Below are 26425 nucleotides of genomic sequence, written 5' to 3' on the forward strand. Positions count from 1 at the left end.
AAATGTGGAACACTGTATTTGACCCAGACATGTTCGTTTGTACCTGTATTTGTTTGTTTTTTTCTTTCTCTTCTTTTTGTTCGTATTTGGCTGTGCTGATTTGTTGCTGTTTGTATTGTTCCCCCCAAAAATCAATAAATCATTGTTTAAAAAAACAAAACAACCCAAAAAATCCCTTTTGCCCTGCATTTGGTCTTTATCTTTCAGCGCTCCATGTGTCGAGAGTGGTGGATTGAGAGAGAGCTTGAAGACCATTAGTTCAAGGAGATTTGTATTTCCACAGAAATAGGCGCATCTTCAGGCCTGGGTGTGCCCATTCTCTCTCTAACCTCCTTCCGCAAAAGGATCAGAATAATGTCAGTGTTGGCCTAGAGTAGGTTAATCAGATAGCTATAATTCAGATGATTTAAAGAATTTTTTAGTGATTTTTATTATTTGATTCTGCTTCGCTCCTGATAAACCGATTAAATAACCACTTTAAGCTTTGTTAAAATATTTCAACTTTGTGTTATGCTGTAAAATATACCAATCGTCATCAAAGGAGCTTGCAAAGAAAAGCGTCTGGACTTCTTTAAGTTGCTTGAAGATGTTTCACCTCTCATCCGAGAAGCTTCTTCAGTTCTGAGGTCAAATGGTGGAGAGTCCCAGATATAAACCTAGTGGGAGTTTCCCCCCACAGAGGGACGAAAGGACCCCCTGATGATCCTGTAATCGCCTGAGCCAAGGTGTGAAACTGGGTGTGGGTCCTGATTGGGACCCACACCCAGTTTCACACCCAGAACTGAAGAAGCTTCTCGGATGAGAGGTGAAACGTCTTCAAGCAACTTAAAGAAGTCCAGACGCTTTTCTTTGCAAGCTCCTTTGACTACGATGACCTGGATGACTGAGAACCTTCACAGACATACCAATCGTCATCATATCAGCACAGCTTTTTTAAATTACTTTTTCTGAAAGGTGATTCTTTCTTTTTATACTTACAAGGCTAAAACAGGAGAAATTTAAAATGCAAACAAACAACAGATGGGTGTTAAGAGGATCACCTGTAATCCTCGAAAGAGGTCAGTTTCACATCTATTGCAAAAAAACATCACTTTCCCTCAGCTTTATTGGGCATTTCAGCATTTAACAACTATTTCTTGATTCTCATGAAGTTGATTAAAATCAAAAATTAAAAACACCAGTGTAGAGGCTAAGCCTACGCTTGAAGCCACTGAGATGTTTGTTAACGGGGGTGACGCGATGTCAATGGTATGCATGAATGAATTAAACAGTCCAATAACTCCATCAGTACTTATCTTGTCCCTTTGGTCCTTATCCCAACATCATTTTTGACATAGCGCAGCGGCCACAAACTGTTTGCCTTCTTCCGATTAACAACACATCTGACGCTGATTACGTGCGTCTACCTTAAATACCTTTACATAAACCTACCATACAGAAAACTGAAAAGGGTGACCTCTAGCTGTAATATGCGGTATTAACCCAAAAACTCTCCCGAAAGACATCGTGAAAATTTTGTGCAGAAGAACACTGTCAGAGATTTGACTGGACTGGGGAAAAAGATAAGCATCGACTCAGATCGGTCTGTGGTCACAATACATACATAAACTTGAGAAGGGTTCCAATTTCCTAGAGAGGACTGCACAGAAACAAAAAATTATTACCATGAACAAAATGAGAGCCAGACCCATTGATCGTGTAACATGAGAACCAAGGGATTTTTCAATTTCATTTAGTTGACAACAGTAGTTGACTCAACTCAAGGTGTGTTTGAGATGAGTCTAAGAAAGTGTTGTTTCACAGAGGTTTAGGAATGTATATATTGGCCAGTTTATATGAGTCATGTCACATAACACTCAAAGTAATTGATACACAAGAGTCATCTGCAGAGAGGTGATTGCTTCCTAAAAGTCGCGTGCTTGCTCTCTGTGTCCTGTTTGCCAGGAATCAGGCTGCTCTGAACAGCCGAGCGAGTTAATTGACTGAGATAAAACACTGTGGCTGTGTTAAACATGTTATACAATGTGTAACATGCTATAGCTGAAAAGGTAAATCCTTAATATTGTCACCTTAGGCACACAGCTGTGGCCACATTAGAAAAAAAAACCTTAAAGAGAGGGGGAACTAAAACGGTTTGTTTCCAGCTGTCCTCTGGAAACAGCACTGTCCTCCTAAGCTCAGCTAAGATACACTGAGGTGAAATGGAGTCTGAGGTCTGAAGAATCACATTTTGAAAAGTGCTTTTGGAAACCATGTGCCCTTAAAATATGTATGAAGACTGAGAAAACAAAAATTCTCCTTGCAAGTGTGCCTTTTGAAAAGATACTGTATACATGCACAAACGTGACCTGCACACACACACGGACAGATGAACCACACACAAACACTCACACAGCAGGAGCACTTTCAGGTTGCAGGAACACAAGGTTGTTTTAAGAGGCAAACATGGGAGCCATTAAGGTGTAAAAAATGTGAGAACACAGCTTTCTGGCTTCAAAGGCCTTTTTCGGTTGCCTAGCTTGTGAAAGCGATGACATTCAGTATTGGCATTTCATACTAAAGTGTGAGGTTGCTGCCTTTCCAAAGCAGCAGAGGGCATTTTATTTGTTTTCAGCGGTTTTGGCACAGCTGGTGTGTCTGTGCAATCAGTAATTCTGGCACCTCAACAGGTGCCAGGTTGAACCCCCTCTCAACTTTTAATTGTAAAAATCTCTCTTCAAATAAGTAAAGCCAGACACGATTACTACTCTGTAGCTCATTTTTGTGTTTTTTCATAGTTTAGGTCAAAACTGGAGGAAGTAGGAGTGTCAAAGGTGTCAGCAGAATGAGTTATGTTTTTTGTAATTGTAAGTTCGATCTGCTCGCTGACATATTTTATGAATTAGTGTGGGCAGCCATAGTGGAATTGTTTCTGGTTCGTTAGTATCAAAGTTTTTGTTTTGTTTAAGTATTTTATTTTAGTTTAATTTTTTTATGCTGCTTTAAAATAAGGAAGGGAATTGATAAGAATTTTGTGATTTCGATTCCAGTATCGATTCTAATTGGGTTCTCATTGGTTCCTCTTTGAGAGTCACCATCACTGAGCAGTATATCAAATACTTTACATTATTCATATTAATTACATGCTTTATGGAGAATGTTTGTGGATGCTGGAGGTGTTTCCCCTCTTTATTGTGATGAGTGTTGGGGTCATTACACCAATAAAGTAATCAGATATACTAAACACAATACAAATTGTCGGGCGGTGGAAGGAATACTTCGAGGACCTCCTTAATCCCACTGACACGTCTTCCGAGGAGGAAGCAGAGTCTGGGGATGAGGGGAATGACCCGCCAATTTCTGGCTTTAACTGCCTCAGTGACCTCGCGGCAGTTAAACAACTCCTTGGTGGCAGAGCCCCTGGTGTTGATGAGGTCCGCCCCGAGTTCCTGAAGGCTCTGGACGTTGTAGGGCTGTCCTGGTTGACACGCCTCTGCAATGTTGCGTGGAGATCAGGGGCAGTACCTGTGGACTGGCAGACCGGGGTGGTGGTCCCCATCTTTAAGAAGGGGGACCGGAGGGTGTGTTCCAACTACAGGGGGATCACACTCCTCAGCATCCCTGGGAAAGTCTATGCCAGGGTGCTGGAAAGGAGAGTTCGTCCGCTAGTCGAACCTCGGATACAGGAGGAACAATGCGGTTTTCGTCCTGGTCGTGGAACACTGGACCAGCTCTTTATCCTCTCGAGGATACTTGAGGGTGCATGGGAGTTTGCCCAACCAGTCTACATGTGTTTTGTGGACTTGGAGAAGGCATTCGACCGTGTCCCTCGGGGTGTCCTGTGGGAGGTGTTGCGGGAGTATGGGGTGTCTGGCCCATTGCTACGGGCCATTCGATCCCTATACAACCGTTGCAAGAGCTTGGTTCGCATTGCCGGCAATAAGTCGAACTCGTTCCCAGTGGGTGATGGGCTCCGCCAGGGCTGCCCTTTGTCTCCGGTTCTGTTCATAATTTTTATGGACAGGATTTCTAGGCGCAGCCAAGTGGCGGAGGGTTTTCGCTTTGGTGGCCTCAGAATCTCATCTTTTTTGCGGATGATGTGGTTCTGTTGGCTTCATCGGGTGAGGGCCTCCAGCTCGCACTGGAACGGTTCGCAGCCGAGTGTGAAGCAGCGGGAATGAGGATCAGCACCTCCAAATCTGAGGCCATGGTTCTCAGCCGGAAAAGGGTGGAGTGCCCACTCCGGGTCGGGGATGAGTTCCTGCCCCAAGTGGAGGAGTTCAAGTATCTCGGGGTCTTGTTCGCGAGTGATGGGAGAAGGGAGCCGGAGATCGACAGACGGATTGGGGCTGCAGCTGCAGTAATGCGGACGCTGCACCGGTCCGTCGTGGTGAAGAGGGAGCTGAGTGTAAAAGCGAAGCTCTCAATTTACCGGTCGATCTATGTCCCTACCCTCACCTATGGCCACGAGCTGTGGGTAGTGACTGAAAGAACGAGATCGCGGATACAAGGGGCAGAAATGAGCTTCCTCCGAAGGGTGGCTGGCCTCTCCCTTAGAGATAGGGTGAGAAGTTCGGCCATCCGGGAGGGGCTCAGAGTAGAGCAGCTGCTGCTCCACATCGAAAGGAGCCAGCTGAAGTGGTTCGGGCATCTGACAAGGATGCCCCCTGGGCGCCTCCTGGGTGAGGTGTTCCAGGCATGTCCCACCGGGAGGAGGCCCCGGGGCAGACCCAGGACACGCTGGAGAGATTATATCTCTCGGCTGGCCTGGGAACGCCTTGGTATTCCCCCGGATAAGCTGGAGGAGGTGGCTGGGGAGAGGGAGGTCTGGGCCTCTTTGCTTAGGCTGCTGCCCCCGCGACCCGGCCTCGGATAAAGCGGATGAAGATGGATGGATGGATGGATGGATAAACACAATACTTTTCTTAAAATTATTGGAGTGCGTTACTTAATCCGGTTGTTCAGTCTGACGTCACTAGCCGTGTCTGGGTCTAAACTCCGCTGCAGGTCCATATATCAAACGATCACTATGGCATTACTGAGAGTTGAAAAACTGTCTAAAGTCTTTCATCTTTAATAAAATGATCAGCGTTCTGCTCTACCAGGTGTACAGGTCACATAAAACCAGGACAAACAGATTCAGGGATAGCTTCTTTCCCAGAGCTATCACCGTAGTAAATAAGCACAAAAACAATTGAACCTATTCCATACCGTCACTGTCATTATATTATGCTGCTATTCATACTGTCATTATATTAATGCTGCTATCCTGTATATATTGTACATACTATTGTTTGAGTACTTACGATTGTTTTTTTTGTACTTTTTATATTTTACATTTATATTTATTATTGAAACTTGCACCAAGGGAGTGGCACTCCAATTTCGTTGTACTCTGTACAATGACAATAAAGGCTATTCTATTCTATTCTATTCTAACAATTGAGTTTAACATCCAGGCATCCATGAAAACGGAATTTATGACATTTAACGGAGTTAGAAGTTAGCAGGGAGTTAGCTCGCTAGCTTCTATTTAAATACAATATAGCATGTCCTGACTGCGGGGTTTTGGAAACAAATTAAAACGTACAGCTCTGTTATCACTTCCAGCATAAATGAAGACAGAAAACTAAACAGCAGTGACGTTTGTAGGGTTACTGAAGTTGGGCTAGCTGGTATATAATGATGTGCTACGTGACCGCTAGCGACACAGCTATGTTAGCTTAATATAAACAAGCTAACCTTTTTTCCACTCGATAAAAGTTACCGTGAGTGTTCTCGGTGGTCAGGAACAAATGTAATCGCATGGCAGGATGCTGTAAAAGGACCAAACTTCAGCCAGGAGAACAACTGAGATAATCCATCCACAATACGAGGTTAGTCATTCATATACTGCTGCATGGGCTGGGCTGTAGCTACATCCTAAGGTTTTAAAAACTGAGCTTAAATAAATGATTAGCGGTAATAAAAGATGAGGGAGGTCAACAGTGATCACTGACTGTTTTAGGAGCTTTTTGAGATCAAATAGAAGAAAATGCATAACATTAAACATGTTAACAATACAAAAGACATATTAAACGCAGACTACTTTAGACCCGGAAGTAGGATTCGTCACGTCATCACTGAACAACCGGATTACTCCCAGGATAAAGTAATTTGTTACACAACTCGTTAAATTTTTTTGTTTCTTCAAAAATTGACCTGAAACTTAATGTCTCATAACTACCATTTAATAATATAAACCTATAGAGTAGTGAGGACACATATCTGATCGTTATCTTAGTAAACAGCCGACATGTCAAAGATCGCGCTGTGTGGCAGGCAGGATGTGGACCAAAACGCAGGACTCAGAAACAGGAAGTTAACTTAAAGTGCAGTTTTATTTGCTGGAACACTCTTGCTAAGAAGTTAATTTTACAAACACAAACTAAGAACCACAAACCCAAACTAACAACTAAATTAGACTCAAGAAACTAAAACTAGACAGCATAAACTAGAAGAATGAAACCAGAAACTAGGAATAGAATTTCACCAGAACACAAAGGGAGATACAGCACGGAGAAGGTGTGAATGAAGGTTAAATACGCAACAACAAGCAGGGGAAGACTGAGGCTGTGTCCCAATTCTGCACGCTTGAAGTACACATTTCAAGTGCGGTTACGTCACCGCCACGCGACGACTGCTGTCCCAATTCGAAGTGTACTTCAAATGCATACTCCAAATGCGCCGTCGATTTCCCCAAATATCAAGCGTGGTCCGGTGCACACTTCGTGGTCCCATATATCCCACAATTCATAGCGCGGCGGTGGGTGTGGATAATTTTGCCGCAAGAAGGCAGAAGGGAGCGGCTGAAGAGGGTTTTTTTTTCTCCAAACTTTATTGAACTTATAAAGCAAACAGTCAGTCATTCCAGTCCAGTTTGTACAGTAGACATACAAGGCAAATAAGAGTAACAATATACAGTACAATGAAATAAGAAGGATAAATAAATAAAGGATAAAAAAAGAAAAAAAAAGGGGGGGGATGTGACAGACTTCATAACAACTTTGTACTTGAAAGTTATGACAGCTCATTCGTTAAACATTTCTGAATGAACTTCAATCAATGATAAACCTTTTTTATTGGAAGTTAATTTAAGAGAGTTTAAGTAATATTCAATTTCAATCAAAACCAAATTAAATGATGGGGTTGAGTTTTGAAATTTACATTTATGTATGTGGAATTTCCCTAATAAGATGGAGCGGCCGAAGAGTGAACTGTCAAAAGTACTGAATATGACGTCACTTATTTATGTGCGAATGTTTAATAATTAAAGTCAGTCATATATCCACAAACACAACAAGCTGAAAGTCAGTGATATATGTATATGTGTATATATATATATGTATATATATATGAAGCGTATACCGTCCCATTTCACAAGCCTCTCACTTCCGCACTTCTCGTACTTATAGTACGCACCGTACGTAGTATGCGTAGTGCGCGTGCTTCAAGCGTGCAGACCCTGAATTGGGACACAGCCCATGGACTAAAATACAAGAGGGGAACAGAGCAAAGAGGAAACACCTGGGAAACACAGCTGGTGCTAATTACACAGACGAGACAGGGGACAGAGGCTGAACACAGAGCAGGACTATCAAAATGGAACAGGAAGCACACAACAGGCACAGAGATGCAGAGTAGACACTAAACAGAGAGAGAGAACAAAAACCTAAGACTAAACTCTTAACACGAATTAAACCAAAACATTAGATAGTGCTAATCAAAACAGCACAGCAACATAAATGGTAATGGTAAATGGCCTGTATTTATATAGCGCTTTACTAGTCCCTAAGGACCCCAAAGCGCTTTACATATCCAGTCATCCACCCATTCACACACACATTCACACACTGGTGATGGCAAGCTACATTGTAGCCACAGCCACCCTGGGGCACACTGACAGAGGCGAGGCTGCCGGACACTGGCGCCACCGGGCCCTCTGACCACCACCAGTAGGCAACGGGTGAAGTGTCTTGCCCAAGGACACAACGACCGAGACTGTCCAAGCCAGGGCTCGAACCGGCAACCTTCCGATTACAAGGCGAACTCCCAACTCTTGAGCCACGATCGCCCATCATACAGAATAATACCAAAACACCAGAAACTCAAAATGCTTGGTCAAAATTACCCAGAGCCATTACACGACAACATCAAGCAAAAATGAAAACCAACACAATAATGCTGTTAACACAACATAATAAGACAGGGCAGGGATAGCAGGTAAAGTGGTTGCCCTATGCTCGGAAGGTCGGGGGTTCGAATCCACTGGACGGCTACCCTGAGGTACCCCTGAGCAAGGTACTGTCCCTACACACTGCTCACTGAGTGCTGCACTGGTGGCTGCCCACTGCTTCACTGGGTGAACAGGTTAAATGCAGAGGAGTAATTTCCCTACGGGGACTAACACATGCACACATAATGCCGCTATTTCTGTCTTTGATGCACTTTGCACTTTGCAATCACGCTCTGGTCCTTTTGTGCAATAACAATCTATACTCACGCTCCTTTCCCATCCCCAGTCATGGCCTCAACATAATTACTCACAGATGCCATCAAATTCTGTCTGGGAGATTGTTGAAACAGCAGTCTGAATCTGCCATTTAAACGGTTCTACATACAGCTGGACATATTGTGATTTCAGGTACCTGTAAGGATATGGAAAAACATTTCCCTTCCATCTGGGTTGGTTGAGGGGGTCATCTAAAAATGAAAAGGGTTGCAGTTCAATTCCTGGCTGCTCCAGTCTGCATGCCAAAATATTCTTGGGCAAGATACTTGGCATTGTTAGTCTGCTTTCCTATCAATTCTGCTTAGCGTACTGCATTAATCTTAAGAAAAGTGTTCTGTGTAAAACATTACTTTTTTTTGAGTAACGACCCCATCACTAAACACAACAATGAGGGGAAATACCATACCCACAAACATTTGACCATGCAGCATGCACAAATGTAATGTATTTGATGTATTTGACCTGCTTAACGGCAGTGGTGATTCTCAAAGCGGAGCGAATGAGAACCCAATGAGAATCGATAAGAGATATAAGGGAACTGGAATCACTAAATTCTTATCAATTCCTGGTCCAAACTAGCCCATCTGACACCAGCAACAGTTTGGTTTGAATTATGCCAATTACAGGATAGATAATGGGGACAAACAAGCATATCTAATACTAACCCACATTGATAAAGTGCTGGTGGGGTTGCATGCTGTTTTCTAATCTAAATAGAGTAACACTGCCCTTGGCCCCACTGCACCATCCCTGCTCTGCAGCAGAGCCACAGACTCTACCTCACCACATATCTCCACTGCTCAACTGAAATGGAGTACTGTGCTACCGTGCAGCAAGTCCAGTCGTGAAATTTCCTTGCAACTAAATATTGGTAATATAGCAAAGTGAATGTGAGTGGGAATAACAACCATGAAGTGGTGGGCCACGTAAAATCACAGAGTGGGGTCAGCGGTCTCTGAGTTACATAGTGAGCAGAGGTCGCCAACTTTCTGTATGATGCTTCTCAACTCGAGTCCATTAGAAAATGTAATCTCAGATCAGAGACCTGCTTTCCCACCAGACATTGCCATGACTAACCTGTGCCCAGACCTGGTAATGTGGTCCAACTCTTGTTGTCGCGTCTACACTGTTGAGCCCACAGGTCCTTGGTAAGACGCCTTTATGAAGCACATAAAACGAAGCAGCTGTGCTATGCCAATCTGGAGGCTGAAGCAGAGGAAAGAGGCTGTAGTGTGATGGTGCATTTAATGGAGGTGAAATGCAGGTGATTTATCACCGATTTCACTGCAAGTCTTCTGAAGGAAATCTGGGCATCAGAGGGAAGGCCCAGTGGAATATCATCAAAGACCTCACCACAGTAGCTGAGACTAATGGAAAAACATGTAGCAGGTTTATCAGCGAAACTCGGGAGAATTTTCTCCAAGCATGACATCCCAGTTCACTTCAAACCAGTCACACCATCAGACAAAAACGAATTCGTCCCAACGACAAAACTCCCAAACACAAGCTATGCTGTACAGTGCAGATCTCTACATTGGAGAAACCCAACAGTTACTCCATAAATGAAGCAAAGTTTCTAATGTACAAAGTTTTCTGAGTGACCTCACTTTTTCATGCCCAAAGGGTTTTTTTGTTTGTTTGTTTGTTTGTTTTTTAAAAGCTATTTAACTAGGGTGACCAACCGTCCTCTTTTTTTGCACTTCTTGACTTGTAAAAGCCTATAAGACCTTTTTTATTTCACCATTCGTTAACTGCACACAGAAGTCATTGTTTAAATATGTTAAAGTTTTCTTTAAACAAACAGTGTTATTAAAGTTCTTTATGACTGGGTCAAGTGTCCTCTTTTTTGGGAGTCAAAATATGGTCACCCTAATTTAACCACATAGAGAAAAGTGCTTGTATGAATGGGTGAATGAGGCATGCTGTATAAAGTGCTTTTAAGTGCTCAAGCAGAGTTGAAACAAACCAGTCTATTTACTCCTTTTTTTAAATGTTAGATATGTAACACAATAACCCTGATATCAAGAACTACCAGCCATGTAGGGCAGGAAGGCATACAACTGGAGAGGGAGTGTATGGTGTCATGGCCCACCTTGTCCTCCAGTTGGGGTACCTGTGTTTCTCTTTCCTCCAGCTCCTCTCTCCATTGTCTGTGTGAATGTTGGCATGAATGGAAACTAACCAGTCTGTTAGTCTGTCAGCTGTGGGCGTGGTCTCAGGAAAACCCCAGGGAGGCACGCCTGTCGTTCATCTTCAATCAAGGCCGTATTTAAACCTGTTCTCCACCACTAACCCAGGTTGTCATCTCCGGCTGAAGCTGTTTGTTACTCTAATTCTGTACCTCATTTCTCTTACAAAACCTGTTGGAAAACCTGTAAAAATGAGTTACCTGCATGACCTGCTCTCTCACCCTGTCTGCTGTAGCTACTTCCCTGCTCTGAGCACTGGAGCTCAGCCCTAAAAAAGGATAGGAGAATCTGTGTTTCTGTTTCCAAAGAAACGTATTTGGCCTGGATGAAGAGAGATGCTGATCTGACTTGCTGCTTGATCACCTAGAAGGCTCACTTACCTGCGTACATTTCCTTCCTGTGAACTGATTAAAGAGAATAAGGAAGTCACGTAAAAGACACAAGATAATGAATAAGAAAGTCACGTAAAAGACAAGAAGGAACAAGTGACACAAACAAGAAAAACTGGAAAGGATATAAAGGAAGGGGGTGCCATTAAAGAGAACATAAGAACACAGGACGGGATGTCTAAAATGCAGGGGGTGCCATGTAAAAGAAAGAAAAAAACATAGAGAAAAAAACAAATGAACAAGGGGTAAAGTTGAAAGACGAAACACAGAGAAAGATAGAAAAAGGGAGAGTCACGTAAAAACTGAGAAACAGAAAAGACAAAGAAAAGAATTAGAAAAAAGAAATGTCTGAAAAAAAAGGGGCGGAGACAGCCCAGTATAAAAGGCCCTGAGTGGCAACAGAAAGACAGAAACAGAAAAGAACACAGAGAGACGTTGGGCCAGCCTGAGGAAGGCTATACCCAGCCGAAACGTCGCGATGGCCCAACGGCAGTGCACTACACCCGCTAAGGGTAATTTTTTGAATAGGGGGCACCGTTCCCAATCCCATTGATGGACCGTGCACCTCAGGCTCCGGCAATAGCCGGGCCTGGTCTTACCTCAACACCTAACCAGCCTGTGCCTCATGGGATTGGTGGTGCCCCTGCCCAAATAACTCTCTCCCTAACAATGGGAATCCCCCCACCCACCAACTTTTCCTAACCTTAACCCCTTTGACCCCCCTCCCCTCCTCCCCCCTCCTAACCCTCACCTAAGGGAACCCTATAAAACTTAGAAAAAAATTAAAAAAAAATTAAAAAGATGGAGAAGAAAGTCACATTAAAGACATAAAGAAAGTTAAGACAAACAAAGAGGGAACAAGTGACACAAACAAAGAAAAAGAAAGTCACGTAAAGAACACAAAGAAAGATAAGAACACTTAAAGAGAATAAGGAAGTCACGTAAAAGACACAAGATAATGAATAAGAAAGTCACGTAAAAGACAAGAAGGAACAAGTGACACAAACAAGAAAAACTGGAAAGGATATAAAGGAAGGGGGTGCCATTAAAGAGAACATAAGAACACAGGACGGGATGTCTAAAATGCAGGGGGTGCCATGTAAAAGAAAGAAAAAAACATAGAGAAAAAAACAAATGAACAAGGGGTAAAGTTGAAAGACGAAACACAGAGAAAGATAGAAAAAGGGAGAGTCACGTAAAAACTGAGAAACAGAAAAGACAAAGAAAAGAATTAGAAAAAAGAAATGTCTGAAAAAAAAGGGGCGGAGACAGCCCAGTATAAAAGGCCCTGAGTGGCAACAGAAAGACAGAAACAGAAAAGAACACAGAGAGACGTTGGGCCAGCCTGAGGAAGGCTATACCCAGCCGAAACGTCGCGATGGCCCAACGGCAGTGCACTACACCCGCTAAGGGTAATTTTTTTGAATAGGGGGCACCGTTCCCAATCCCATTGATGGACCGTGCACCTCAGGCTCCGGCAATAGCCGGGCCTGGTCTTACCTCAACACCTAACCAGCCTGTGCCTCATGGGATTGGTGGTGCCCCTGCCCAAATAACTCTCTCCCTAACAATGGGAATCCCCCCACCCACCAACTTTTCCTAACCCTAACCCCTTTGACCCCCCTCCCCTCCTCCCCCCTCCTAACCCTCACCTAAGGGAACCCTATAAAACTTAGAAAAAAATTTAAAAAAAATTAAAAAGATGGAGAAGAAAGTCACATTAAAGACATAAAGAAAGTTAAGACAAACAAAGAGGGAACAAGTGACACAAACAAAGAAAAAGAAAGTCACGTAAAGAACACAAAGAAAGATAAGAACACTTAAAGAGAATAAGGAAGTCACGTAAAAGACACAAGATAATGAATAAGAAAGTCACGTAAAAGACAAGAAGGAACAAGTGACACAAACAAGAAAAACTGGAAAGGATATAAAGGAAGGGGGTGCCATTAAAGAGAACATAAGAACACAGGACGGGATGTCTAAAATGCAGGGGGTGCCATGTAAAAGAAAGAAAAAAAACATAGAGAAAAAAACAAATGAACAAGGGGTAAAGTTGAAAGACGAAACACAGAGAAAGATAGAAAAAGGGAGAGTCACGTAAAAACTGAGAAACAGAAAAGACAAAGAAAAGAATTAGAAAAAAGAAATGTCTGAAAAAAAAGGGGCGGAGACAGCCCAGTATAAAAGGCCCTGAGTGGCAACAGAAAGACAGAAACAGAAAAGAACACAGACAGACGTTGGGCCAGCCTGAGGAAGGCTATACCCAGCCGAAACGTCGCAATGGCCCAACGGCAGTGCACTACACCCGCTAAGGGTAATTTTTTGAATAGGGGGCACCGTTCCCAATCCCATTGATGGACCGTGCACCTCAGGCTCCGGCAATAGCCGGGCCTGGTCTTACCTCAACACCTAACCAGCCTGTGCCTCATGGGATTGGTGGTGCCCCTGCCCAAATAACTCTCTCCCTAACAATGGGAATCCCCCCACCCACCAACTTTTCCTAACCCTAACCCCTTTGACCCCCCTCCCCTCCTCCCCCCTCCTAACCCTCACCTAAGGGAACCCTAAAAAATTTAAAAAAAAATTAAAAAGATGGAGAAGAAAGTCACATTAAAGACATAAAGAAAGTTAAGACAAACAAAGAGGGAACAAGTGACACAAACAAAGAAAAAGAAAGTCACGTAAAGAACACAAAGAAAGATAAGAACACTTAAAGAGAATAAGGAAGTCACGTAAAAGACACAAGATAATGAATAAGAAAGTCACGTAAAAGACAAGAAGGAACAAGTGACACAAACAAGAAAAACTGGAAAGGATATAAAGGAAGGGGGTGCCATTAAAGAGAACATAAGAACACAGGACGGGATGTCTAAAATGCAGGGGGTGCCATGTAAAAGAAAGAAAAAAACATAGAGAAAAAAACAAATGAACAAGGGGTAAAGTTGAAAGACGAAACACAGAGAAAGATAGAAAAAGGGAGAGTCACGTAAAAACTGAGAAACAGAAAAGACAAAGAAAAGAATTAGAAAAAAGAAATGTCTGAAAAAAAAGGGGCGGAGACAGCCCAGTATAAAAGGCCCTGAGTGGCAACAGAAAGACAGAAACAGAAAAGAACACAGAGAGACGTTGGGCCAGCCTGAGGAAGGCTATACCCAGCCGAAACGTCGCGATGGCCCAACGGCAGTGCACTACACCCGCTAAGGGTAATTTTTTGAATAGGGGGCACCGTTCCCAATCCCATTGATGGACCGTGCACCTCAGGCTCCGGCAATAGCCGGGCCTGGTCTTACCTCAACACCTAACCCTAACCCCCTAAGGCACAATACAGCCGAAACGTCATGACCAATTTAAGACGACACAGCTACAAGATGCAGCAGGACTTTCATGAAAGCCTCCACTCTTTGCTGCTGTGGCTCGCTCACGCAGAGAGCAGACGCTACGCAGTGGACATCGGCCACCCAGACACGACTCTCACAGCGCTGCAACAGCACAGCAACACCCTCACTGCTCTGCAAAAGGAGCTGCAGGACAGGCAGGCTCATCAGGCCTCCCTTCAGACTCTGTGGTCTCAGCTCCAGCCTGAAGACGGCACAGAGGAGAGCAACGAGGCCCGGGAGAAACTCCACGTGACGGGGAGCAAGCTGAAGCTGCTCCTGAAGCAGGTGGACGGCGACCTCAGCAACCTGCGGCAACGTCTGGACTGTGAATCTGCTACAGCCGCCCAGTGTCAAAGTGTTTCTCAGGAGGCTGCAAATTCAAAGAAAGGCTCCTCCACTCAAAGAGAGAAGCGGGAATCGTCTCCCCCTCGATCCTTCTTCTACCGGGCCCTGCGTGCCGCCTTCCCTCTTCAGCTCCTGCTGCTGCTCCTCCTGCTCCTGCTCCTGCCCTGCCTGATTCCAATGTCGGAAAGTGACTCCAGCTGCACCCTTACCAATAACTTCGCCCGGTCCTTCTACCCCATGTTGCATTACAACGGCCCACCGCCTACTTGATTGTAGTATCCCTCAGGGCTCTATACTGGCCATTTGTGGCCACTTTGCTGCGACGGCTCATTGAAAACTCAACCCAAGACATGGGTAATTTTTGGAAACGCCGGGCAGGGTCTCCACCTCCCGGCAAGAACCCTCGGCCCCCATTGATGGACAGTGCCCGTCAGGTCCATTGTTGGCCTGTTTCAACCCAATCCCTAACTCAGCCCGTGCCTCATGGGGGTGGGAGATGCCCCTGCCTGTCACAAACCCTAACCCTAACCAGGGGGGATTTAATTCAACTTAAGAAAAACCTAAAAAAAGAAAAAAAGTAAATAATACTTACCGTGAAACCTAAAAAAGGAAAAAAAGTTAAAAGGAAAATACTTACCTGTGAAAAACCTAAATAAAAGGAGAGAACATACTTACCTGAGCCAGTCTGAAGAAGGCACAATACAGCCGAAACGTCATGACCAATTTAAGACGACACAGCTACAAGATGCAGCAGGACTTTCATGAAAGCCTCCACTCTTTGCTGCTGTGGCTCGCTCACGCAGAGAGCAGACGCTACGCAGTGGACATCGGCCACCCAGACACGACTCTCACAGCGCTGCAACAGCACAGCAACACCCTCACTGCTCTGCAAAAGGAGCTGCAGGACAGGCAGGCTCATCAGGCCTCCCTTCAGACTCTGTGGTCTCAGCTCCAGCCTGAAGACGGCACAGAGGAGAGCAACGAGGCCCGGGAGAAACTCCACGTGACGGGGAGCAAGCTGAAGCTGCTCCTGAAGCAGGTGGATGGCGACCTCAGCAACCTGCGGCAACGTCTGGACTGTGAATCTGCTACAGCCGCCCAGTGTCAAAGTGTTTCTCAGGAGGCTGCAAATTCAAAGAAAGGCTCCTCCACTCAAAGAGAGAAGCGGGAATCGTCTCCCCCTCGATCCTTCTTCTACCGGGCCCTGCGTGCCGCCTTCCCTCTTCAGCTCCTGCTGCTGCTCCTCCTGCTCCTGCTCCTGCCCTGCCTGATTCCAATGTCGGAAAGTGACTCCAGCTGCACCCTTACCAATAACTTCGCCCGGTCCTTCTACCCCATGTTGCATTACCCCAACGGCCCACCGCCCACTTGATTGTGGCTCTATACTGGCCATTTGTGGCCACTTTGCTGCGACGGCTCATTGAAAACTCAACCCAAGACATGGGTAATTTTTGGAAACGCCGGGCAGGGTCTCCACCTCCCGGCAAGAACCCTCGGCCCCCATTGATGGACAGTGCCCGTCAGGTCCATTGTTGGCCTGTTTCAACCCAATCCCTAACTCAGCCCGTGCCTCATGGGGGTGGGAGATGCCCCTGCCTGTCACAAACCCTAACCCTAACCAGGGGGGATTTAATTCAACTTAAGAAAAACCTAAAAAAAGAAAAAAAGTAAATAATACTTACCGTGAAACCTAAAAAAGGAAAAAAAGTTAAAAGGAAAATACTTACCTGTGAAAAACCTAAATAAAAGGAGAGAACATACTTACCTGAGCCAGTCTGAAGAAGGCACAATACAGCCGAAACGTCATGACCAATTTAAGACGACACAGCTACAAGATGCAGCAGGACTTTCATGAAAGCCTCCACTCTTTGCTGCTGTGGCTCGCTCACGCAGAGAGCAGACGCTACGCAGTGGACATCGGCCACCCAGACACGACTCTCACAGCGCTGCAACAGCACAGCAACACCCTCACTGCTCTGCAAAAGGAGCTGCAGGACAGGCAGGCTCATCAGGCCTCCCTTCAGACTCTGTGGTCTCAGCTCCAGCCTGAAGACGGCACAGAGGAGAGCAACGAGGCCCGGGAGAAACTCCACGTGACGGGGAGCAAGCTGAAGCTGCTCCTGAAGCAGGTGGACGGCGACCTCAGCAACCTGCGGCAACGTCTGGACTGTGAATCTGCTACAGCCGCCCAGTGTCAAAGTGTTTCTCAGGAGGCTGCAAATTCAAAGAAAGGCTCCTCCACTCAAAGAGAGAAGCGGGAATCGTCTCCCCCTCGATCCTTCTTCTACCGGGCCCTGCGTGCCGCCTTCCCTCTTCAGCTCCTGCTGCTGCTCCTCCTGCTCCTGCTCCTGCCCTGCCTGATTCCAATGTCGGAAAGTGACTCCAGCTGCACCCTTACCAATAACTTCGCCCGGTCCTTCTACCCCATGTTGCATTACCCCAACGGCCCACCGCCCACTTGATTGTGGCTCTATACTGGCCATTTGTGGCCACTTTGCTGCGACGGCTCATTGAAAACTCAACCCAAGACATGGGTAATTTTTGGAAACGCCGGGCAGGGTCTCCACCTCCCGGCAAGAACCCTCGGCCCCCATTGATGGACAGTGCCCGTCAGGTCCATTGTTGGCCTGTTTCAACCCAATCCCTAACTCAGCCCGTGCCTCATGGGGGTGGGAGATGCCCCTGCCTGTCACAAACCCTAACCCTAACCAGGGGGGATTTAATTCAACTTAAGAAAAACCTAAAAAAAGAAAAAAAGTAAATAATACTTACCGTGAAACCTAAAAAAGGAAAAAAAGTTAAAAGGAAAATACTTACCTGTGAAAAACCTAAATAAAAGGAGAGAACATACTTACCTGAGCCAGTCTGAAGAAGGCACAATACAGCCGAAACGTCATGACCAATTTAAGACGACACAGCTACAAGATGCAGCAGGACTTTCATGAAAGCCTCCACTCTTTGCTGCTGTGGCTCGCTCACGCAGAGAGCAGACGCTACGCAGTGGACATCGGCCACCCAGACACGACTCTCACAGCGCTGCAACAGCACAGCAACACCCTCACTGCTCTGCAAAAGGAGCTGCAGGACAGGCAGGCTCATCAGGCCTCCCTTCAGACTCTGTGGTCTCAGCTCCAGCCTGAAGACGGCACAGAGGAGAGCAACGAGGCCCGGGAGAAACTCCACGTGACGGGGAGCAAGCTGAAGCTGCTCCTGAAGCAGGTGGACGGCGACCTCAGCAACCTGCGGCAACGTCTGGACTGTGAATCTGCTACAGCCGCCCAGTGTCAAAGTGTTTCTCAGGAGGCTGCAAATTCAAAGAAAGGCTCCTCCACTCAAAGAGAGAAGCGGGAATCGTCTCCCCCTCGATCCTTCTTCTACCGGGCCCTGCGTGCCGCCTTCCCTCTTCAGCTCCTGCTGCTGCTCCTCCTGCTCCTGCTCCTGCCCTGCCTGATTCCAATGTCGGAAAGTGACTCCAGCTGCACCCTTACCAATAACTTCGCCCGGTCCTTCTACCCCATGTTGCATTACCCCAACGGCCCACCGCCCACTTGATTGTGGCTCTATACTGGCCATTTGTGGCCACTTTGCTGCGACGGCTCATTGAAAACTCAACCCAAGACATGGGTAATTTTTGGAAACGCCGGGCAGGGTCTCCACCTCCCGGCAAGAACCCTCGGCCCCCATTGATGGACAGTGCCCGTCAGGTCCATTGTTGGCCTGTTTCAACCCAATCCCTAACTCAGCCCGTGCCTCATGGGGGTGGGAGATGCCCCTGCCTGTCACAAACCCTAACCCTAACCAGGGGGGATTTAATTCAACTTAAGAAAAACCTAAAAAAAGAAAAAAAGTAAATAATACTTACCGTGAAACCTAAAAAAGGAAAAAAAGTTAAAAGGAAAATACTTACCTGTGAAAAACCTAAATAAAAGGAGAGAACATACTTACCTGAGCCAGTCTGAAGAAGGCACAATACAGCCGAAACGTCATGACCAATTTAAGACGACACAGCTACAAGATGCAGCAGGACTTTCATGAAAGCCTCCACTCTTTGCTGCTGTGGCTCGCTCACGCAGAGAGCAGACGCTACGCAGTGGACATCGGCCACCCAGACACGACTCTCACAGCGCTGCAACAGCACAGCAACACCCTCACTGCTCTGCAAAAGGAGCTGCAGGACAGGCAGGCTCATCAGGCCTCCCTTCAGACTCTGTGGTCTCAGCTCCAGCCTGAAGACGGCACAGAGGAGAGCAACGAGGCCCGGGAGAAACTCCACGTGACGGGGAGCAAGCTGAAGCTGCTCCTGAAGCAGGTGGACGGCGACCTCAGCAACCTGCGGCAACGTCTGGACTGTGAATCTGCTACAGCCGCCCAGTGTCAAAGTGTTTCTCAGGAGGCTGCAAATTCAAAGAAAGGCTCCTCCACTCAAAGAGAGAAGCGGGAATCGTCTCCCCCTCGATCCTTCTTCTACCGGGCCCTGCGTGCCGCCTTCCCTCTTCAGCTCCTGCTGCTGCTCCTCCTGCTCCTGCTCCTGCCCTGCCTGATTCCAATGTCGGAAAGTGACTCCAGCTGCACCCTTACCAATAACTTCGCCCGGTCCTTCTACCCCATGTTGCATTACCCCAACGGCCCACCGCCCACTTGATTGTGGCTCTATACTGGCCATTTGTGGCCACTTTGCTGCGACGGCTCATTGAAAACTCAACCCAAGACATGGGTAATTTTTGGAAACGCCGGGCAGGGTCTCCACCTCCCGGCAAGAACCCTCGGCCCCCATTGATGGACAGTGCCCGTCAGGTCCATTGTTGGCCTGTTTCAACCCAATCCCTAACTCAGCCCGTGCCTCATGGGGGTGGGAGATGCCCCTGCCTGTCACAAACCCTAACCCTAACCAGGGGGGATTTAATTCAACTTAAGAAAAACCTAAAAAAAGAAAAAAAGTAAATAATACTTACCGTGAAACCTAAAAAAGGAAAAAAAGTTAAAAGGAAAATACTTACCTGTGAAAAACCTAAATAAAAGGAGAGAACATACTTACCTGAGCCAGTCTGAAGAAGGCACAATACAGCCGAAACGTCATGACCAATTTAAGACGACACAGCTACAAGATGCAGCAGGACTTTCATGAAAGCCTCCACTCTTTGCTGCTGTGGCTCGCTCACGCAGAGAGCAGACGCTACGCAGTGGACATCGGCCACCCAGACACGACTCTCACAGCGCTGCAACAGCACAGCAACACCCTCACTGCTCTGCAAAAGGAGCTGCAGGACAGGCAGGCTCATCAGGCCTCCCTTCAGACTCTGTGGTCTCAGCTCCAGCCTGAAGACGGCACAGAGGAGAGCAACGAGGCCCGGGAGAAACTCCACGTGACGGGGAGCAAGCTGAAGCTGCTCCTGAAGCAGGTGGACGGCGACCTCAGCAACCTGCGGCAACGTCTGGACTGTGAATCTGCTACAGCCGCCCAGTGTCAAAGTGTTTCTCAGGAGGCTGCAAATTCAAAGAAAGGCTCCTCCACTCAAAGAGAGAAGCGGGAATCGTCTCCCCCTCGATCCTTCTTCTACCGGGCCCTGCGTGCCGCCTTCCCTCTTCAGCTCCTGCTGCTGCTCCTCCTGCTCCTGCTCCTGCCCTGCCTGATTCCAATGTCGGAAAGTGACTCCAGCTGCACCCTTACCAATAACTTCGCCCGGTCCTTCTACCCCATGTTGCATTACCCCAACGGCCCACCGCCCACTTGATTGTGGCTCTATACTGGCCATTTGTGGCCACTTTGCTGCGACGGCTCATTGAAAACTCAACCCAAGACATGGGTAATTTTTGGAAACGCCGGGCAGGGTCTCCACCTCCCGGCAAGAACCCTCGGCCCCCATTGATGGACAGTGCCCGTCAGGTCCATTGTTGGCCTGTTTCAACCCAATCCCTAACTCAGCCCGTGCCTCATGGGGGTGGGAGATGCCCCTGCCTGTCACAAACCCTAACCCTAACCAGGGGGGATTTAATTCAACTTAAGAAAAACCTAAAAAAAGAAAAAAAGTAAATAATACTTACCGTGAAACCTAAAAAAGGAAAAAAAGTTAAAAGGAAAATACTTACCTGTGAAAAACCTAAATAAAAGGAGAGAACATACTTACCTGAGCCAGTCTGAAGAAGGCACAATACAGCCGAAACGTCATGACCAATTTAAGACGACACAGCTACAAGATGCAGCAGGACTTTCATGAAAGCCTCCACTCTTTGCTGCTGTGGCTCGCTCACGCAGAGAGCAGACGCTACGCAGTGGACATCGGCCACCCAGACACGACTCTCACAGCGCTGCAACAGCACAGCAACACCCTCACTGCTCTGCAAAAGGAGCTGCAGGACAGGCAGGCTCATCAGGCCTCCCTTCAGACTCTGTGGTCTCAGCTCCAGCCTGAAGACGGCACAGAGGAGAGCAACGAGGCCCGGGAGAAACTCCACGTGACGGGGAGCAAGCTGAAGCTGCTCCTGAAGCAGGTGGACGGCGACCTCAGCAACCTGCGGCAACGTCTGGACTGTGAATCTGCTACAGCCGCCCAGTGTCAAAGTGTTTCTCAGGAGGCTGCAAATTCAAAGAAAGGCTCCTCCACTCAAAGAGAGAAGCGGGAATCGTCTCCCCCTCGATCCTTCTTCTACCGGGCCCTGCGTGCCGCCTTCCCTCTTCAGCTCCTGCTGCTGCTCCTCCTGCTCCTGCTCCTGCCCTGCCTGATTCCAATGTCGGAAAGTGACTCCAGCTGCACCCTTACCAATAACTTCGCCCGGTCCTTCTACCCCATGTTGCATTACCCCAACGGCCCACCGCCCACTTGATTGTGGCTCTATACTGGCCATTTGTGGCCACTTTGCTGCGACGGCTCATTGAAAACTCAACCCAAGACATGGGTAATTTTTGGAAACGCCGGGCAGGGTCTCCACCTCCCGGCAAGAACCCTCGGCCCCCATTGATGGACAGTGCCCGTCAGGTCCATTGTTGGCCTGTTTCAACCCAATCCCTAACTCAGCCCGTGCCTCATGGGGGTGGGAGATGCCCCTGCCTGTCACAAACCCTAACCCTAACCAGGGGGGATTTAATTCAACTTAAGAAAAACCTAAAAAAAGAAAAAAAGTAAATAATACTTACCGTGAAACCTAAAAAAGGAAAAAAAGTTAAAAGGAAAATACTTACCTGTGAAAAACCTAAATAAAAGGAGAGAACATACTTACCTGAGCCAGTCTGAAGAAGGCACAATACAGCCGAAACGTCATGACCAATTTAAGACGACACAGCTACAAGATGCAGCAGGACTTTCATGAAAGCCTCCACTCTTTGCTGCTGTGGCTCGCTCACGCAGAGAGCAGACGCTACGCAGTGGACATCGGCCACCCAGACACGACTCTCACAGCGCTGCAACAGCACAGCAACACCCTCACTGCTCTGCAAAAGGAGCTGCAGGACAGGCAGGCTCATCAGGCCTCCCTTCAGACTCTGTGGTCTCAGCTCCAGCCTGAAGACGGCACAGAGGAGAGCAACGAGGCCCGGGAGAAACTCCACGTGACGGGGAGCAAGCTGAAGCTGCTCCTGAAGCAGGTGGACGGCGACCTCAGCAACCTGCGGCAACGTCTGGACTGTGAATCTGCTACAGCCGCCCAGTGTCAAAGTGTTTCTCAGGAGGCTGCAAATTCAAAGAAAGGCTCCTCCACTCAAAGAGAGAAGCGGGAATCGTCTCCCCCTCGATCCTTCTTCTACCGGGCCCTGCGTGCCGCCTTCCCTCTTCAGCTCCTGCTGCTGCTCCTCCTGCTCCTGCTCCTGCCCTGCCTGATTCCAATGTCGGAAAGTGACTCCAGCTGCACCCTTACCAATAACTTCGCCCGGTCCTTCTACCCCATGTTGCATTACCCCAACGGCCCACCGCCCACTTGATTGTGGCTCTATACTGGCCATTTGTGGCCACTTTGCTGCGACGGCTCATTGAAAACTCAACCCAAGACATGGGTAATTTTTGGAAACGCCGGGCAGGGTCTCCACCTCCCGGCAAGAACCCTCGGCCCCCATTGATGGACAGTGCCCGTCAGGTCCATTGTTGGCCTGTTTCAACCCAATCCCTAACTCAGCCCGTGCCTCATGGGGGTGGGAGATGCCCCTGCCTGTCACAAACCCTAACCCTAACCAGGGGGGATTTAATTCAACTTAAGAAAAACCTAAAAAAAGAAAAAAAGTAAATAATACTTACCGTGAAACCTAAAAAAGGAAAAAAAGTTAAAAGGAAAATACTTACCTGTGAAAAACCTAAATAAAAGGAGAGAACATACTTACCTGAGCCAGTCTGAAGAAGGCACAATACAGCCGAAACGTCATGACCAATTTAAGACGACACAGCTACAAGATGCAGCAGGACTTTCATGAAAGCCTCCACTCTTTGCTGCTGTGGCTCGCTCACGCAGAGAGCAGACGCTACGCAGTGGACATCGGCCACCCAGACACGACTCTCACAGCGCTGCAACAGCACAGCAACACCCTCACTGCTCTGCAAAAGGAGCTGCAGGACAGGCAGGCTCATCAGGCCTCCCTTCAGACTCTGTGGTCTCAGCTCCAGCCTGAAGACGGCACAGAGGAGAGCAACGAGGCCCGGGAGAAACTCCACGTGACGGGGAGCAAGCTGAAGCTGCTCCTGAAGCAGGTGGACGGCGACCTCAGCAACCTGCGGCAACGTCTGGACTGTGAATCTGCTACAGCCGCCCAGTGTCAAAGTGTTTCTCAGGAGGCTGCAAATTCAAAGAAAGGCTCCTCCACTCAAAGAGAGAAGCGGGAATCGTCTCCCCCTCGATCCTTCTTCTACCGGGCCCTGCGTGCCGCCTTCCCTCTTCAGCTCCTGCTGCTGCTCCTCCTGCTCCTGCTCCTGCCCTGCCTGATTCCAATGTCGGAAAGTGACTCCAGCTGCACCCTTACCAATAACTTCGCCCGGTCCTTCTACCCCATGTTGCATTACCCCAACGGCCCACCGCCCACTTGATTGTGGCTCTATACTGGCCATTTGTGGCCACTTTGCTGCGACGGCTCATTGAAAACTCAACCCAAGACATGGGTAATTTTTGGAAACGCCGGGCAGGGTCTCCACCTCCCGGCAAGAACCCTCGGCCCCCATTGATGGACAGTGCCCGTCAGGTCCATTGTTGGCCTGTTTCAACCCAATCCCTAACTCAGCCCGTGCCTCATGGGGGTGGGAGATGCCCCTGCCTGTCACAAACCCTAACCCTAACCAGGGGGGATTTAATTCAACTTAAGAAAAACCTAAAAAAAGAAAAAAAGTAAATAATACTTACCGTGAAACCTAAAAAAGGAAAAAAAGTTAAAAGGAAAATACTTACCTGTGAAAAACCTAAATAAAAGGAGAGAACATACTTACCTGAGCCAGTCTGAAGAAGGCACAATACAGCCGAAACGTCATGACCAATTTAAGACGACACAGCTACAAGATGCAGCAGGACTTTCATGAAAGCCTCCACTCTTTGCTGCTGTGGCTCGCTCACGCAGAGAGCAGACGCTACGCAGTGGACATCGGCCACCCAGACACGACTCTCACAGCGCTGCAACAGCACAGCAACACCCTCACTGCTCTGCAAAAGGAGCTGCAGGACAGGCAGGCTCATCAGGCCTCCCTTCAGACTCTGTGGTCTCAGCTCCAGCCTGAAGACGGCACAGAGGAGAGCAACGAGGCCCGGGAGAAACTCCACGTGACGGGGAGCAAGCTGAAGCTGCTCCTGAAGCAGGTGGACGGCGACCTCAGCAACCTGCGGCAACGTCTGGACTGTGAATCTGCTACAGCCGCCCAGTGTCAAAGTGTTTCTCAGGAGGCTGCAAATTCAAAGAAAGGCTCCTCCACTCAAAGAGAGAAGCGGGAATCGTCTCCCCCTCGATCCTTCTTCTACCGGGCCCTGCGTGCCGCCTTCCCTCTTCAGCTCCTGCTGCTGCTCCTCCTGCTCCTGCTCCTGCCCTGCCTGATTCCAATGTCGGAAAGTGACTCCAGCTGCACCCTTACCAATAACTTCGCCCGGTCCTTCTACCCCATGTTGCATTACCCCAACGGCCCACCGCCCACTTGATTGTGGCTCTATACTGGCCATTTGTGGCCACTTTGCTGCGACGGCTCATTGAAAACTCAACCCAAGACATGGGTAATTTTTGGAAACGCCGGGCAGGGTCTCCACCTCCCGGCAAGAACCCTCGGCCCCCATTGATGGACAGTGCCCGTCAGGTCCATTGTTGGCCTGTTTCAACCCAATCCCTAACTCAGCCCGTGCCTCATGGGGGTGGGAGATGCCCCTGCCTGTCACAAACCCTAACCCTAACCAGGGGGGATTTAATTCAACTTAAGAAAAACCTAAAAAAAGAAAAAAAGTAAATAATACTTACCGTGAAACCTAAAAAAGGAAAAAAAGTTAAAAGGAAAATACTTACCTGTGAAAAACCTAAATAAAAGGAGAGAACATACTTACCTGAGCCAGTCTGAAGAAGGCACAATACAGCCGAAACGTCATGACCAATTTAAGACGACACAGCTACAAGATGCAGCAGGACTTTCATGAAAGCCTCCACTCTTTGCTGCTGTGGCTCGCTCACGCAGAGAGCAGACGCTACGCAGTGGACATCGGCCACCCAGACACGACTCTCACAGCGCTGCAACAGCACAGCAACACCCTCACTGCTCTGCAAAAGGAGCTGCAGGACAGGCAGGCTCATCAGGCCTCCCTTCAGACTCTGTGGTCTCAGCTCCAGCCTGAAGACGGCACAGAGGAGAGCAACGAGGCCCGGGAGAAACTCCACGTGACGGGGAGCAAGCTGAAGCTGCTCCTGAAGCAGGTGGACGGCGACCTCAGCAACCTGCGGCAACGTCTGGACTGTGAATCTGCTACAGCCGCCCAGTGTCAAAGTGTTTCTCAGGAGGCTGCAAATTCAAAGAAAGGCTCCTCCACTCAAAGAGAGAAGCGGGAATCGTCTCCCCCTCGATCCTTCTTCTACCGGGCCCTGCGTGCCGCCTTCCCTCTTCAGCTCCTGCTGCTGCTCCTCCTGCTCCTGCTCCTGCCCTGCCTGATTCCAATGTCGGAAAGTGACTCCAGCTGCACCCTTACCAATAACTTCGCCCGGTCCTTCTACCCCATGTTGCATTACCCCAACGGCCCACCGCCCACTTGATTGTGGCTCTATACTGGCCATTTGTGGCCACTTTGCTGCGACGGCTCATTGAAAACTCAACCCAAGACATGGGTAATTTTTGGAAACGCCGGGCAGGGTCTCCACCTCCCGGCAAGAACCCTCGGCCCCCATTGATGGACAGTGCCCGTCAGGTCCATTGTTGGCCTGTTTCAACCCAATCCCTAACTCAGCCCGTGCCTCATGGGGGTGGGAGATGCCCCTGCCTGTCACAAACCCTAACCCTAACCAGGGGGGATTTAATTCAACTTAAGAAAAACCTAAAAAAAGAAAAAAAGTAAATAATACTTACCGTGAAACCTAAAAAAGGAAAAAAAGTTAAAAGGAAAATACTTACCTGTGAAAAACCTAAATAAAAGGAGAGAACATACTTACCTGAGCCAGTCTGAAGAAGG

General features: G+C 47.8%; 11 protein-coding genes across 11 annotated transcripts; all 11 read left to right on the forward strand.

Annotated features, from left to right (window-relative positions):
- The first annotated feature begins 11880 nt into the window (after window positions 1-11880).
- LOC147325263 (nesprin-2-like) lies at window positions 11881-15116 on the forward strand. Its single transcript, XM_086299724.1, has one exon. The coding sequence runs from the start codon at window positions 14447-14449 to the stop codon at window positions 15098-15100; it is 654 nt and encodes a 217-aa protein (XP_086155850.1). The 5' UTR covers window positions 11881-14446; the 3' UTR covers window positions 15101-15116.
- A 9-nt stretch (window positions 15117-15125) lies between these two features.
- LOC147325264 (nesprin-2-like) lies at window positions 15126-16202 on the forward strand. The gene has a single exon (XM_086299723.1). It carries the CDS (start codon window positions 15546-15548, stop codon window positions 16200-16202), a length of 657 nt encoding a protein of 218 aa, XP_086155849.1. The 5' UTR covers window positions 15126-15545.
- Window positions 16203-16626: 424 nt separating this feature from the next.
- Window positions 16627-17292, forward strand: LOC147325265 (nesprin-2-like). The gene has a single exon (XM_086299708.1). It carries the CDS (start codon window positions 16636-16638, stop codon window positions 17290-17292), a length of 657 nt encoding a protein of 218 aa, XP_086155834.1. The 5' UTR covers window positions 16627-16635.
- A 424-nt stretch (window positions 17293-17716) lies between these two features.
- Window positions 17717-18382, forward strand: LOC147325266 (nesprin-2-like). The gene has a single exon (XM_086299709.1). It carries the CDS (start codon window positions 17726-17728, stop codon window positions 18380-18382), a length of 657 nt encoding a protein of 218 aa, XP_086155835.1. The 5' UTR covers window positions 17717-17725.
- A 424-nt stretch (window positions 18383-18806) lies between these two features.
- LOC147325267 (nesprin-2-like) lies at window positions 18807-19472 on the forward strand. Its single transcript, XM_086299710.1, has one exon. It carries the CDS (start codon window positions 18816-18818, stop codon window positions 19470-19472), a length of 657 nt encoding a protein of 218 aa, XP_086155836.1. The 5' UTR covers window positions 18807-18815.
- Window positions 19473-19896: 424 nt separating this feature from the next.
- Window positions 19897-20562, forward strand: LOC147325268 (nesprin-2-like). The gene has a single exon (XM_086299711.1). The coding sequence runs from the start codon at window positions 19906-19908 to the stop codon at window positions 20560-20562; it is 657 nt and encodes a 218-aa protein (XP_086155837.1). The 5' UTR covers window positions 19897-19905.
- A 424-nt stretch (window positions 20563-20986) lies between these two features.
- On the forward strand, window positions 20987-21652 carry LOC147325269 (nesprin-2-like). Its single transcript, XM_086299712.1, has one exon. It carries the CDS (start codon window positions 20996-20998, stop codon window positions 21650-21652), a length of 657 nt encoding a protein of 218 aa, XP_086155838.1. The 5' UTR covers window positions 20987-20995.
- A 424-nt stretch (window positions 21653-22076) lies between these two features.
- On the forward strand, window positions 22077-22742 carry LOC147325270 (nesprin-2-like). The gene has a single exon (XM_086299713.1). The coding sequence runs from the start codon at window positions 22086-22088 to the stop codon at window positions 22740-22742; it is 657 nt and encodes a 218-aa protein (XP_086155839.1). The 5' UTR covers window positions 22077-22085.
- A 424-nt stretch (window positions 22743-23166) lies between these two features.
- Window positions 23167-23832, forward strand: LOC147325271 (nesprin-2-like). Its single transcript, XM_086299714.1, has one exon. The coding sequence runs from the start codon at window positions 23176-23178 to the stop codon at window positions 23830-23832; it is 657 nt and encodes a 218-aa protein (XP_086155840.1). The 5' UTR covers window positions 23167-23175.
- A 424-nt stretch (window positions 23833-24256) lies between these two features.
- LOC147325272 (nesprin-2-like) lies at window positions 24257-24922 on the forward strand. Its single transcript, XM_086299715.1, has one exon. The coding sequence runs from the start codon at window positions 24266-24268 to the stop codon at window positions 24920-24922; it is 657 nt and encodes a 218-aa protein (XP_086155841.1). The 5' UTR covers window positions 24257-24265.
- Window positions 24923-25346: 424 nt separating this feature from the next.
- On the forward strand, window positions 25347-26012 carry LOC147325273 (nesprin-2-like). Its single transcript, XM_086299716.1, has one exon. It carries the CDS (start codon window positions 25356-25358, stop codon window positions 26010-26012), a length of 657 nt encoding a protein of 218 aa, XP_086155842.1. The 5' UTR covers window positions 25347-25355.
- Window positions 26013-26425: the final 413 nt, after the last annotated feature.

This window comes from Aulonocara sp. 'chitande type north' Nkhata Bay, linkage group LG7 (assembly GCF_057382095.1).
Source record: "Aulonocara sp. 'chitande type north' Nkhata Bay isolate Kocher_YH1m ecotype deep benthic linkage group LG7, A_spYH_male_GT1.1, whole genome shotgun sequence".
In the NCBI taxonomy this organism is placed as follows: Eukaryota; Metazoa; Chordata; class Actinopteri; order Cichliformes; family Cichlidae; genus Aulonocara; species Aulonocara sp. 'chitande type north' Nkhata Bay.